The 13054-nt window shown below is 40.4% G+C and overlaps 2 protein-coding genes across 5 annotated transcripts in view; both read right to left on the bottom strand.

Moving 5' to 3' along the window:
* Window positions 1–13054, bottom strand: part of LOC145434039 (angiotensin-converting enzyme-like) — a 78346-nt gene that overhangs the window by 53644 nt on the left and 11648 nt on the right. The gene's annotated exons all lie outside the window — the stretch shown is intronic.
* On the bottom strand, window positions 130–5192 carry LOC145434047 (all trans-polyprenyl-diphosphate synthase PDSS1-like). Of its 2 annotated transcripts, XM_080311328.1 has the most exons (8): window positions 4823–5192; window positions 4614–4747; window positions 4415–4556; window positions 3914–4025; window positions 3518–3615; window positions 3267–3461; window positions 2148–2228; window positions 130–354 (listed from the first exon to the last, which is right to left on the bottom strand). In XM_080311328.1, exons 1-8 carry the CDS (start codon window positions 5027–5029, stop codon window positions 214–216), a joined length of 1110 nt encoding a protein of 369 aa, XP_080167454.1. In that variant the 5' UTR covers window positions 5030–5192; the 3' UTR covers window positions 130–213. The 2 variants fall into 2 exon arrangements, with proteins under 2 accessions (XP_080167454.1, XP_080167455.1); XM_080311329.1 differs by lacking the exon at window positions 4823–5192 and having other exon boundaries at window positions 4415–4545; window positions 4614–4750.

Here is a 13054-nt window from a genome sequence, read left to right as displayed (position 1 = left end):
CGCATTTTCAAATCCAGTGTAAAAAGGTATTTTGACCAAAAAACTGTTCAGAAGTACAAAAGTAGTCCGAAAAGTACTTCGTCACAAACTCCCTCTGGCGCTAGTACACGAGTCAGTAAACCGAACCTGTTCGAATAGTACAAAATTTATTTGAAACCCGCATACGCTCAAGACTTTGCATATTGAACTCAATATCCCGATTCGAAAGCACGTTCATTTCACTCGATCGACGAGAGCCATGGCTATTGAAAAAAGTGCTTCCTTTTCGTCTGAATCTTCCAAAATTCCCAAGTATCTTTGCGCGTCCGTCGCGTGCTGACGGGCCAGCAATCGTGTTTCTTCCAAACCGTCGCTCTGTCAAGAATGAAACTAACGTTTTAAGTTTATTTTTGAAGGAAGCGGACATGTCGGGCAGTAGAATCAATTGCGCCTTCGTAGCAGAGGTGGTCGAAGTAATCAGTGTTGCTACTGAGTAGAATTAATTCAACAAATTCTCACTCAGCTAATTGTATTCAGTAGCAATTTCCAAACCCTGTCAAAACTACTTCAAGCGAAAGTAGAAAACAAAAGGCATGGAAAATACTCGAGTAGTTTCAATACTTTCAGAGTAGAAATAATGTCGATACTCCATACAAGTAGAAAACGAACGGTATGAAACGTACTCAAGGAGTTTCAATAAGTAGATTTGGTCGCGGAATCGGAGACTTATGCGGTCAGTCAGAAATGGCCACTTCCGAAATATATTCAGTGATATTCAGATATATCCTGGCACACGGTTATTATGCCAATATCATTCGTTAAAGTGATGCAAACTTTACACAGACCAGATTTATCATGTCAAGAATAAAATTTCCAATGGATACGCAGAGGCAGTCAAAGCAGCTATAGTCGGTAATCAAGTAAAAATAGCGGTTTCCAACACATGCTAAAATTATCTCAAGTGGAAGTGGAAAACGAAGATCTGGAAAGTACTCAGGTGAGTAGTTTCGAAAAGCGGATTTGGTGAAGGAGTTGGATAAATTCAACATCAGATGCAACTACTTTGAAATGGCAGGATGCGTCTTCGCGATTAGCGCAAAATTATTGATAACTAGGGCAAGTTTTTGTTGCAGTCAAATCCAAGGAAAGTTACATGTATTTTTCGCAAAAGTTGCACTAAAAAGTTGCATTTGTGGAGAAGTTCCTTGAAATTATTACGGTATGAGATACTCGAGTCAATCCGTATGCAACGCGTTGTAGCAAAACTCGATGTTGGTGAATTCAACAAAATCAATGGCCTGAAAAAATTGACCCAGTGAAAATATAATTTTCGGCAGTCGAGCCTGAATGTTATGTCAAATCAGAAAGCACCTCAAATTTAAACGGCAGTGAAATAATCAAGCGATCTATTTACATATAGTGCCAAATATTTCCAGTAAAAAGTGGGTTGCAACATGTCGCATGAAAAATCGAGAAAAGTTGCAAGAGAAATTGAAAAAGTTGCAGAAGTTGCGTGAAAAAAAAATGGAGAAAAGCTGCAAAAGGTTGCAATATAAGATTCCTCCAAACAACTTGAAAAACCATACTACATAACTTCTGAGTATTTAGGAAGATGCTGGAAGCTGTAAAAAAAGTTGCAAAAACTTACCCTAACACTACAAATCGCTGCAATTTCCTACATCAAATTCAGTTACCGTGTTATCTGGGCTGTTTTGCATAGTGGGTACGACCACCTAATTCATAAAGGTGATGCAAACATTCCTCAAGAGTGCCTTCGACTTCACAAAATACAGAGTCCAAGAGTAAGTAGTTTTGCCCGAAAATGTTAAGTAAAAGCGGAAGTACTTTAAACACATAACCACCCGAGCAAGTAGTACAAGTAGGCAAAATGTACTTGAGTACCAACAAAAGTATAGGTACTTAGTTACTGACCACCTCTGTAAATGAGACAACATACATAAAGTTATGATCGTTCAACTCTCACCCATTTCAATCCCACTAACAGATCCCAGACAACTATACCAGAACACATCGCTCGCTGGCCGCCAGTTGATTATCATAATTTTAGCCGGCATCCCATGTTAAGTGATCAAAAGCTTTGCGGGTAAGCTTAGCTTCGTTCAAAATGTAACGAAATGGCCTGGCAAACCGAGAACATGAATACTCACATCTTTGACAGCGTTCAAAGTTCTTTCGACATCATCGGGTCTACTGAATCTCCTCAAGATCAGATCATTCAAAAATGGGTGCTGAGAATAAGAAGTAAACACAGGGTCATAATGACCGGAATTGAACTTCACTGATACACGAGTTTAGTATGTTAGAAACATAAAAGTGCCGCAATCATTCAACAGGAATGTGGTAGCAGAATTCTTGACAGATGGGTCAGATAACAAGAGCACAGCGAAATTGAGGACCGCACACAAGACTTTTAGTAGGCTCATAATCTCATGAAGAATTTATGAGGGTTGAATTTGGAATAAATTTTGTGAAAAAGTATATTCATGTGCATGTGCAGTCAGCATACGAATATTTAGTGATTTTAATGTTTTCTTCAAATGCACACATTTCAAGGATGTCAGTCGTCACTTCTTCACACATTTTAAACTTTCTTCAGTGGGGCGAGTTTGTTTGGTGCGGTTGCTCCATAAATTTTTTTACCATCATGACTCAAAGTGGAAACTCAAATTGTGATTTAATAATACTGGTATGTATGTAAATCCGAAGCGCCAGCATTTACAACTATATATCTTTTATTCCACTCAACGTTTACACTGGACCAACATCACAATACAAATACAACAATAGCAGCGTAGAAATTTGCCAACTTACATATTTTGGCATCATTTGATTGGTACGGCCTACAATCTATTTTAATGGTCGGAATCTGACCCGCGACACGAAGTTGACTTCGACATGCCTGTCCTAAAGGAAACGGGCTCGTCATTAAATTGTTCCCAGGACAGGGTGCAGCAAACCTCCCTCTTAATTGTTGCACTTCCGTATAAGTCTCCATAAGATAAGTTCGAGTCACCGTGACAATGAACTTTCAGATTTGCCTAATCAACTCGCAGTGAGGTCACAAAAACGTAGGCTTTTAATGAACCAGCTTTCGGATCTGAACTTCCTAAAAGGCCAGCAAAGGTCAATAACAACAGTGCAAACCTGGGGGCCCGTTAACCCGTAAGTTTGTACCACTACGTTTGACATTAATTCATCCGAATGCCCTCATCAAATTGGTGAGTACAGTACCGAATGGAGCTGTTAACATTGAAAGAATTACTCACCCGTTCAGCAGCAAATAACACCGGCGCGGTGGCTAGCCCGAGCCTAAGATCAGCGTTCGCAGGTTTACCAAGGTCTTCCGCGCTTTGACTGAAGTCCAGCAAATCGTCTATCAATTGAAAAGCGATACCGACATTTCTTCCATACTGATACATGCCTTCCACCTGTCCTGCGTCCATCCGACTCAAAAGAGCGACCTGAATGAGTTTTGTTAGACAAGCTACTTGTGACAGCACTAGAAGAGCTGCCTCACAGATTTGCAAGAATTCGCAATAAGGCTTGCCGTCTTTCTGTAGGTTTTCCTGAGGTAGTGTTCAAAAGTTGTGCTTGGACTAATCTGCATGAGTTCTCCTGTAAGAGTTGACGTGTTGAAAGTATCCGGAAATTCACAACGGCTAAGGTAGCTTCGAGTCCGGGTCAGCGAGATGGAACACACGAGATTAGTGGAACGACACAATACTACAGTAACTGCAGTGATATGGATTCATAGCACACTCTCTCCTAATAGATAGCCATGATTCGTAGCAAGGTCAATGAGAAGTGCCGGTTTGCTGAAATTGTCCACTACAATTTGAAATGTTGTGTTAAGCACTTGCTATGATACGGAAGATCTAGTGGTTATGAAAACTGTTAGAAATTTGTGCATCACCTCGAACCAAGTCGTCGATGATTGTTGAGATGTACTTCACGATTTCTGTGTCGCCAATGGATGCCAGTAAATGTGACGATCGTGATAATACATAATTTCCAGCCAGAATTGCCTGCAAAAGTTTTAGGAAAAGTTTTTACGGTAGCGTGCAAAATTATAGTGACAAGGGAGTAAACAGCAGATCTATATATGGATGATTTCCAAAACAATTAAGGCTTTTTCATTCCTAAAACATTCATTTGAATAACTTGATCACACATTGTAATTTCTGAACATAGCTACTGATGTGGTTCATGAAAAACCCAGATTAGAAATGCATTAAATATTTACAACGACGCAGCGTGTCACGTAATATCTAAATGGATCAGAATAATTTTAGACATAGGAGATACCATTTTAGAGGAAGGTCATTACATATTAACAGCATCAACGTTTCGGCAGTAGCAAAAAAAATGGGACTGGTAAGAAATATGAGCAAAATATACATGGATTTCTACTCACGTTTCTTTCTCCCCATACTTCGTTGACCGTACATTTCCCTCGTCTCATGCTGGACATATCAACTACGTCATCGTGGATTAGGCTGCCAGTATGAATCATTTCAGCAATCATTGCGACCTTTCTCTGTTCTTCTGTAACGTAACTTATGAACAATCGATTAATTGTTATAAAACACAATGAACTGAGCATTCAATGTTACCTGCTATTATTATGAACAGCCCGATTGCATGCTCGCGCCACTAGAAACACTATTTTTGGTCTTATACTTTTTCCCGTGTCATCGAAATAATAAAAACACATGTCTTTCAATAGTGGAACATCTGATTCTAAAACCTGAAAAAGATCAGTTGTGGAGGTTTAGTGTAGCCTACAGTGAATATAAATTCCATGGGGGCATCTTGATTTCACCTGTCTGATATCCAGAAAAAATGAAGTCATATCCTCTTCAACCAGATTTTGAAACGTGATTAGTGGGCTATCACTTTCCTTGTAGCTCTTCCGGTTCTCGTGTATATCTCTTGAGGTTGTCTTCGTGAGGCACATTCTGTGACTTGTGCATCGTATACTCCTCGAAGCCATGTTCGATGTGGCACGAATAAGTGTTCTACATAGCATTTCGGATTGTGGCAATATTTTTCAGACCAATTCAACAAACCTATGATAATGACACACCGGTACGTAACCAAAATTCACCGGTTAAACATGTTTAGTCAACACACGACACAGCTCGTTGGTTCACCTTAACAGCGACCGGCCAGCCTAGCGCGTAATGGTCTATGTCGCCATTACCTGACGATGTCAGCGATGTCAACGATGTCGGCAATGTCAGCGATTGCACCATACATTTTGGCGATGTCATCCACTTGGAGTAGTCTTTGAAGTCAGCACTGAGCATATAAATCAGACACCAACTTGCGACTGAGACTAGACTATGTAAATTGGAAGCATGCACATGCAAATTACACTTTGTAAATGGAACCGTAATAGAAGAAACATAAGAAGGACAAGCGATACAGCTCATCATCATCAGCATCATTGGTTTAGTAGCAATTTGATCTGTTCAATAAAAAATGCTTTACAAAGAAAAGACAGGAAGATGTCGAAGCGACTTGGAGTAGTATATGGAAGGTATCATGCTCCGGCAGGCCTATTCGATATTCATTCCCTGGTTCCTGCCTAATGCCTAACCCAACGTATCAGAGATGAGCGGATTTGAAATTTCTATATCCTAATCCAATCCAAATCCGAACCGTCGAATCCAAATCCTAATCCGAATCCATAAATTTTACATATTCAAGTCCATGTCCAATCCTAATCCGATTCCAACTGGAAATTCAGAAAATAAATACAAATTTATGCAATGGAGGAATTCGAAAATTTTCTTTCACAACCAACGATTCACTTGATTCAAGATAACTTAGTAGCCATAAGTACATTAATAACTGATCTGAATAAAGTTTGTCGCCATTCGCCACACGACATTTCGATCTCCCAGAAAATAGGTCAATCCAATCCAAATCCTAATCCGTTCTGAAAAAAATGTCTAATCCAAATCCAATCCGTTCTGAAAAAAATGTCTAATCCAAATCCAATCCAAATCCGACAAAATTTCACAAATCCTGTTTTTTCAAAACCTAATCCTAATCCATGCTCATCTCTGCAACGTATCATCGTCAAATTATATGATATCATCGTTGACACTGCTAACTTCGCCGACATCGCTGAAATCGCTAAATCAAACCAACCGGCACGACCCCGTCAATCTCCAAATTAGTGACCCATAACTATGGTCAGCATATGTCAGAGATGAGCATGGATTAGGATAAGGATTTGAAAAAACAGGATTTGGGAAATTTTTTCGGATTTGAGAAGATAAGAGATTCTTTTTCTGAACGGATTAGGACTGGATTGGATTTACCGATTTTCAGGGAGATTGATATGTCGTGTGGCGAATGGCGACAAACTTTATTCAGATCATTTAATAGTGTACTTATGGTGCACTACACTATGGTATACTCGTTGCCAATTAGCATGAGAGGTACAGCCCTATGCCAAGTTGTCTTAAATCAAGAGGATTGTTGGTTGTGGAAGAATAATTTCCTTACATAAATTAGCATTTTTTCTGAATTTCATGTTGGAATTGGATTAGGATTGGACATGGACTTAAATATACATAAGTTATGGATTCGGATTTGGATTCAGATTTGAAGCTTCGGATTTGGATTGGATTAGGACACGACCCCGTCAATCTCCGAATTAGTGACCCATAACTATGGTCAGCATATGTCAGAGATGAGCATGGATTAGGATTAGGATTTGAAAAAACAGGATTTGGGAAATTTTTTCGGATTTGAGAAGATAAGAGATTTTTTTTCTGAACGGATTAGGACTGGATTGGATTTACCGATTTTCAGGGAGATTGATATGTCGTGTGGCGAATGGCGACAAACTTTATTCAGATCATTTAATAGCGTACTTATGGTGCACTACACTATGGTATACTCGTTGCCAATTAGCATGAGAGGTACAGCCCTATGCCAAGTTGTCTTAAATCAAGAGGATTGTTGGTTGTGGAAGAATAATTTCCTTACATAAATTAGCATTTTTTCTGAATTTCATGTTGGAATTGGATTAGGATTGGACATGGACTTAAATATACATAAGTTATGGATTCGGATTTGGATTCAGATTTGAAGCTTCGGATTTGGATTGGATTAGGACATAGAAATTCCAAATCCGCTCATCTCTGGCATATGTGGTCAAAATAATAATATAAATAAATCGACGAGTTATATATATTTTCATCTGAACGAGACACGCATAATGTGCAATGCGATTACATACAATGCATGTAAATAAAACCCAATGCGATGGTCGGTGTTACCGAGCGAAATAGATTAATGGTGACTACTGAGCAGAGATGGTCGGATTCCAAAATTTCGGGATCCGAATCTATCCGGACCCGGCTGTCAATTGAAAATTCAGAGTCCGAAAAAATCCGGCTGGTGAATGTCCAATTCGGAATCCGGAAAAATCCTGCCAAAACAATGCTAATACTCATATTTCAGTAGAAAAATCCGGCTAAAATCCGACCATCAGCCCAAATTCAAAATCCGGATCCAGTCCGGCTACGTTAAAAATCGATGAAATCCTGCTCCGGATCCGGCTCCTGAAGCGGACTGTGGCCATCCCTGCTACTGAGTAGTGAGTACTGTACTGAGCTCAGTACTGCTGTAGTTTTTGCAGTGGCTTGAGTGCAGTTTTACCGGCAGCCCCTCAACAGAGGATGCCATAATGTCCACTTCATTGGATTAAGGATTTAAAGATTATCAGAAGAACACATGCTGGCATGAAGCGTCTAAGGCTGTAGAACAGGCCGCACTTCGGTGATAATTTAGCGTCTAGGGACTGAATATGACTCTTCCAGGACAGGTCCGAGTCCAGTAAAACCTCGAGATATTTGGCATTATCTGTGTTGGAAACGGGCTGACCAGCGATATTACCGGTCAAGTTATTTTTTGAATTTACTGTCAGCAATTGGGATTTCGAGGCGTTTATGCAAAGGTTATTCTGGGCCGTAAACTCATGGAGTTTGGGCATTTGGTCACTATAGTCAGGCAATCCAGCTCTGCCGTCGACGATGCGGAAGAGAGGAGGTGAGTATCATAAGCGAACAGTGTGGTGTTCAATGAGGTTTCAAAAATGTCGTTGACATATAAGGTGAAGAGGATCAGTCCAAGTACTGAGCCTTGGGGTACACCACAGGTCACCAGGTGAGGAGAGGACAAGGTGTTTGAGATCGCAACCATTTGTTGGCGTCCAGTGAGATAACTTTTCATGAGCTCAAGTTGTGGGCCCCGAAGTCAGTAACGCGCCAATTTCGAGATGAGAATTTTGTGATTCTATGATCTTGGTCGGTAGGTCATAGGTCATGGGTTCAATGTTCAATCGACGGCCGATCACAGACGGGTCACAGACCAAAGGCTCGAAAACTGGTATCCGCAGGTATCCTGCTAGGCGCTCAGCATTCACGGATAGCATGGCGGAGAAAATACGGTGTTGCAGACTAAATGACCTTGCTTGAAGGTCGTATCGAATGTCCATCGTCAAAGCATCTCGACGGTGCCGGCGAAAACATCTGATCAGTCTCTCTATCTCTCTCTTACACTCTGACTCTCTCTCTCTTCCTCTCCAAATATGCCTTGTTCCTGACGTGTGGAACAGTAGGCTATCCCGCAGGCCATCCGACAGTCGACGGATATCTGGCGAGATGCTGTCATGATCTATTACTTGCCCTAAATTTACGAAACACCCCCTCCATCAACTCTTGTGGTGAAGCTGATAATCACATGGGCTGAGAAAGGATAATTCTTTGATAGTAATAAGTGAAACTAATAACTAATATTAATGACGAAATTCATTCGTCTATCTGAAAATTTTTTCGCGCTTGGCGCGACCATAACCAGTCTTATAGCATCACCACTCGCGATTTCGGTGCGTATAGTGAGCCGATATCATATCGCTTCAAAGTTGATCTGCTGAAACAGTTGTAACGTTAAAAAAGCCGGATTTTCCAGATTAGCAGGACACGTCATGGGCTGCTAGATTATACGATATGATAGGTAATTGCTAGAGTGCGAAACGGTAGTTTCACAGGCTATAATGGGCCATATTTACTGTGATTAAATTTGATATGGCGACAATGCGGTGTGAGCGGAACCAAGGAAACCGGTACCTAAATTATATTCACTGATACTTTCGAAGAGCTTCTTGGAGGTACAGAACTTCAATATACAATTGAATAGTATATTCATATTGAAATGAACCCGAATATTTTCGGCTGACACTCGTAAGGGGTAATCGTCAGCAACTAGTAGAGAAGAGGAAAGAACATTGTATATCAACAATCGTATCACAAAATATGACGTCACCTGCATGAAATTTCGAATGAGAGAGCGTTCAATGTACTATTTTTAGGTGGTACACGAACTCCTTTTGATACTTTCGTGAAAACATATTTTTTCACTCCATAATTACTGTGCGCGAAGCGCAACAAAATTTCTGGGCTTTACTAGACTTTTATGAATATCAAATGTTGGTACTCCGTGATAACAGTCCCGAAATTCCTCAGGCTATCTTTCGCATTGGGGGATCAAACTACTTCTACTTGACAAACTGAAAATAGCGAAAAGTAAGTAAGTAGATCACAAAATATTACGAAATAGAAGTAGAGAAAATCAGATCTACTTGAGTAAGTACCAGAAGTAGAGGGAGACTACTTGAGTACTTCTGAAGAGTAGAAGTACTTCGTTATTGACCACATCTGTAGCATTTATACTGTGGGATTCTGAATTGATAAGAACGGCGATAAAATGGTATTGATATTGATAATGGTGGTGGCGAGCCTGATCAAAAAAATTCGATCGTGGCGACACCTGACAATTGAGAATAAATCGCTCGGATTGAAAGCCTGTTCATTGTTCAGGTAGTTAAATAAACTCATGTGCAATATCAGTAAGTATAGTGCAGCACATGATTCGTAATCTAGGTTCACACTAGAAGTGACACTGATTCACATATCATATTCAATAATCTTTTAATTTTGTATGTTTTAATGGTTTTGTTCTTTTTCCAATGCACAGTAATGTATTAGATGTGTAATTTGATAATGGTATTCCTCGTAACTAGGGAGAAATTTCGTATTCGCCACTATCAGACAGCGAAAAGGTTTGCCCGGCTACTAAGGTTTAAGTACCACCATCCGTCAACTTAGTTTGTGCCAACAAAAGTAGTTCGTGTATATTCTAAAAATAGTAGGCTACATAGGTGGCGAGTTAGCGCAGTGGTATAATCCACGGCTGCAACACCAATGGGTGCGGGTTCGGGTCCGACCGAGTTCGACTTCCGAATTCCGATACCTAAGTGTTGGAGGTTAACCTAGGCTCCTCCTCGCCACCTCATCCGCGTCAGCGGTGTCTTACAAAAGCCTAGAGGCGGGCCGTGCTATAAGTCGGCAGTTACGGAAAATAAGAAGAATATCGTCCTGGTGTAAATGACCATAGTAGTCGACAAACACCATGAATACCCCAAAACAAAAGAAGCAGGCTACATTGAACTTCATCCATCTGCTCGCCTCGATTACTGTAATTTTGAAGAAGTTGACGAACTATATCGCTTCGAAGTATCAAAAGTCTCCTGTGTTTGTTGACCTTATCATTCCTGCTAAAAACGTCCACTCCCATTACGCGAGATTAGGTCAAAAAATGTCAAAATTTTTCGCAACCTGCATTTTATTTGTATCGTAGATTTTGCGAAATCGGTGTTCTTATCGTTTGACATTTTACAGTTTGTAGCCTACTTTATAGGCCTACCGTGGCAGACGGCGCAGCGACGAGCGAGATAGTGTAATGGTTATGCGTCCGGCTTCTCGAGCGGTAGTTCGTGGGTTCGATCCCCGGCCGGGTCATACCAAAGACTCGAAAACTGGTATCCGCAGCTATCCTGCTAGGCGCTCAGCAATCACGGATAGCATGGAGGAAACAAAAACGGGGGCGCAGACTAGATGACCTCATGGGGCCGTATCGCAACTCCGTCGTCCAAGCATCTCGATGGTGCAGGCGAAAAAGAATATCATATCTCTCTCTCTCTCTTGTCTGCTCATTGTGAATCATAAACAGTCAAATGAAACAAATAGGTTGACACGGTGTTATGCTCAGCGTACCACAATAATCTAAGTGAAGCAAGACTGCGTGGGCATTGCATGGTTCTTACAAAAATTGAGATGTACATCATTGTCAGAATGAAGCAACACGGTGTGTCACCAGCAGTGTACGCACGCACAACTTCAGTGCCAGCCAATAGCTGCTACAGTTCAGCGTTCTTTCTCCATTCTTCTTGCTGTTGTTGTTTGTATATTCATGGTGTTGTCGACTACAATGGTCATTTACACCAGGCCGATATTCCTTATTTTCGATTCCGTATTTGCCGACTTGTAGCACGGCCCACGTCTATGCTTTTTGTAAGACACCGCTTACGCGGATGAGATGGTGAGGAGGAACCTAGATAAACCTTCAACACTTGGGTAGGAATACTGGAGTCGACCTCGGTCGGACTATAACCTAAAATCCATTGGAGTTGTAGCTGTGGATTATTCCACTACGCTATCTCGCCTTGGCAAGCTAGTTAGTAAAGACAGACACTTTTTACCCGAGAATCAGGGATATCTAGAACTAGATATCTAGAACTAGATATCCCTGCCGAGAATGCAGGAAAGTATCTTTCGTTGTACTACAACAAATGTTAATTATTTTCACCATAGTACATCATGTACTGGAATTCATGATAGGGCCAAATTTTGTTAAAATAATATTTCTTCATGTAAAATTTGTCAGTTTTTGAGTCAAACAAGTTTTTCAGGGAAAACTACTTCGTAAGGACAGACAATTCAAACCAGAAATGAGGATAAGTAGTAAAATTCTAACATTTTTTGGGAAAACACCTAATTTGCATACGTTAGGTCAAAATTTAGTTTTTTAAGGTCAAAAAATGTCAAAATTTAGATTTTTTAGGTCAAAATCTTTTGTTTTTTAGGTCAAAAAAAAATCGCCCTACTGATAATATATTCAGAAAAGACCTACTTGATCACCTCTTGTCGTTACACTAACACTGTTGCCCTACCTCACCCAGGTATTGCTTCATTGATCGTTTGCTACCATCGTTTAATTTTTCTTCTATTTTCCTGTTTTAACTAACGTTTTTTACAGCCAGACTGTTTAGAGTCAAGTGTACCTGTTTGATGCTGGTGTGATGACTAGATAACATTCACTGTCTTATCGATCATTCCTATCTAATACCGAATACTGTGCATTGAATATTTTCTGTACCACCATCACTGCCGTGTGTTATGTATTTTGGTGGCATGAAAATAAAGACTCTCTCTCTCTCTCTCTTTTCATGCCGGTGACGCCATATTTGGTGATACGATTGTTGATATACTATAAAGTATACTCTTCAACCTTTTTCGTCGTGGTACACCCTTTTAACGTTTAGGCTATTACTCGAAACTCGTACACCCCTGACCACATAACACGCTGATACCGTGGTGGCCTAATACAGGTGTTCAACCGTTTCGCTATTCACAGCCGTATTTCGGTTAGATAGCATACAGTCGCATTGCGGCAGAGAACCGTCATGGCGCATCTCGACGTTATATACTCACGATATATTGGCTAGTGGAAACTTGGCAGTTGGCACCGCGGATAGCCCTAGTGGGGTTCTGTGACATCACTGATTTCTTGAGATATACCTTTCGTATAAAGGTTTTTACCTGTGTTGGAGACTTACTATATCTATGCACCAAAATTGCGAGTATAAATGCTAGGAAATTATATCCGGACTCCTTTTCTACCGGGAAAATAATTTCGTCAATACTATTGGTTGTTTCATATATTGCTGTCAAATTTATATCCATTCTTAGCCAACGTGGTTCCATTAACTGATGGAGATGATGGAGGGGTTGTCTTTGAAAATTTTAGGCACTAAATTAATGATGATGATGCTTCTTCCGTTTTAAATAATCACTTTTTTGCACGTTGTGTTTTTTGACGTCCGATCAGGATTGTTGGCATGGTTGAAATATAT

Source organism: Botryllus schlosseri, chromosome 2 (genome assembly GCF_051294905.1).
Source record: "Botryllus schlosseri isolate E-star chromosome 2, Bs_hap1, whole genome shotgun sequence".
NCBI classification, from domain to species: domain Eukaryota; kingdom Metazoa; phylum Chordata; class Ascidiacea; order Stolidobranchia; family Styelidae; genus Botryllus; species Botryllus schlosseri.
The sequence above is the reverse complement of the archived record's forward strand: the minus strand, read 5'-3'. Positions and strand labels throughout refer to the sequence as shown.

Coding starts and splice junctions, on each gene's coding strand:
- LOC145434047 (XM_080311328.1), bottom strand. CDS start 5,029: ATGCTATGTAGAACACTTATTCGTGCCACATCGAACATGGCTTCGAGG. Junction 4,026..4,414: donor AAGTATGGGGAGAAAGAAAC/GTGAGTAGAAAT, acceptor AAACTTTTGCAG/GCAATTCTGGCTGGAAATTA. Junction 3,616..3,913: donor CATCGACGACTTGGTTCGAG/GTGATGCACAAA, acceptor CAACTCTTACAG/GAGAACTCATGCAGATTAGT.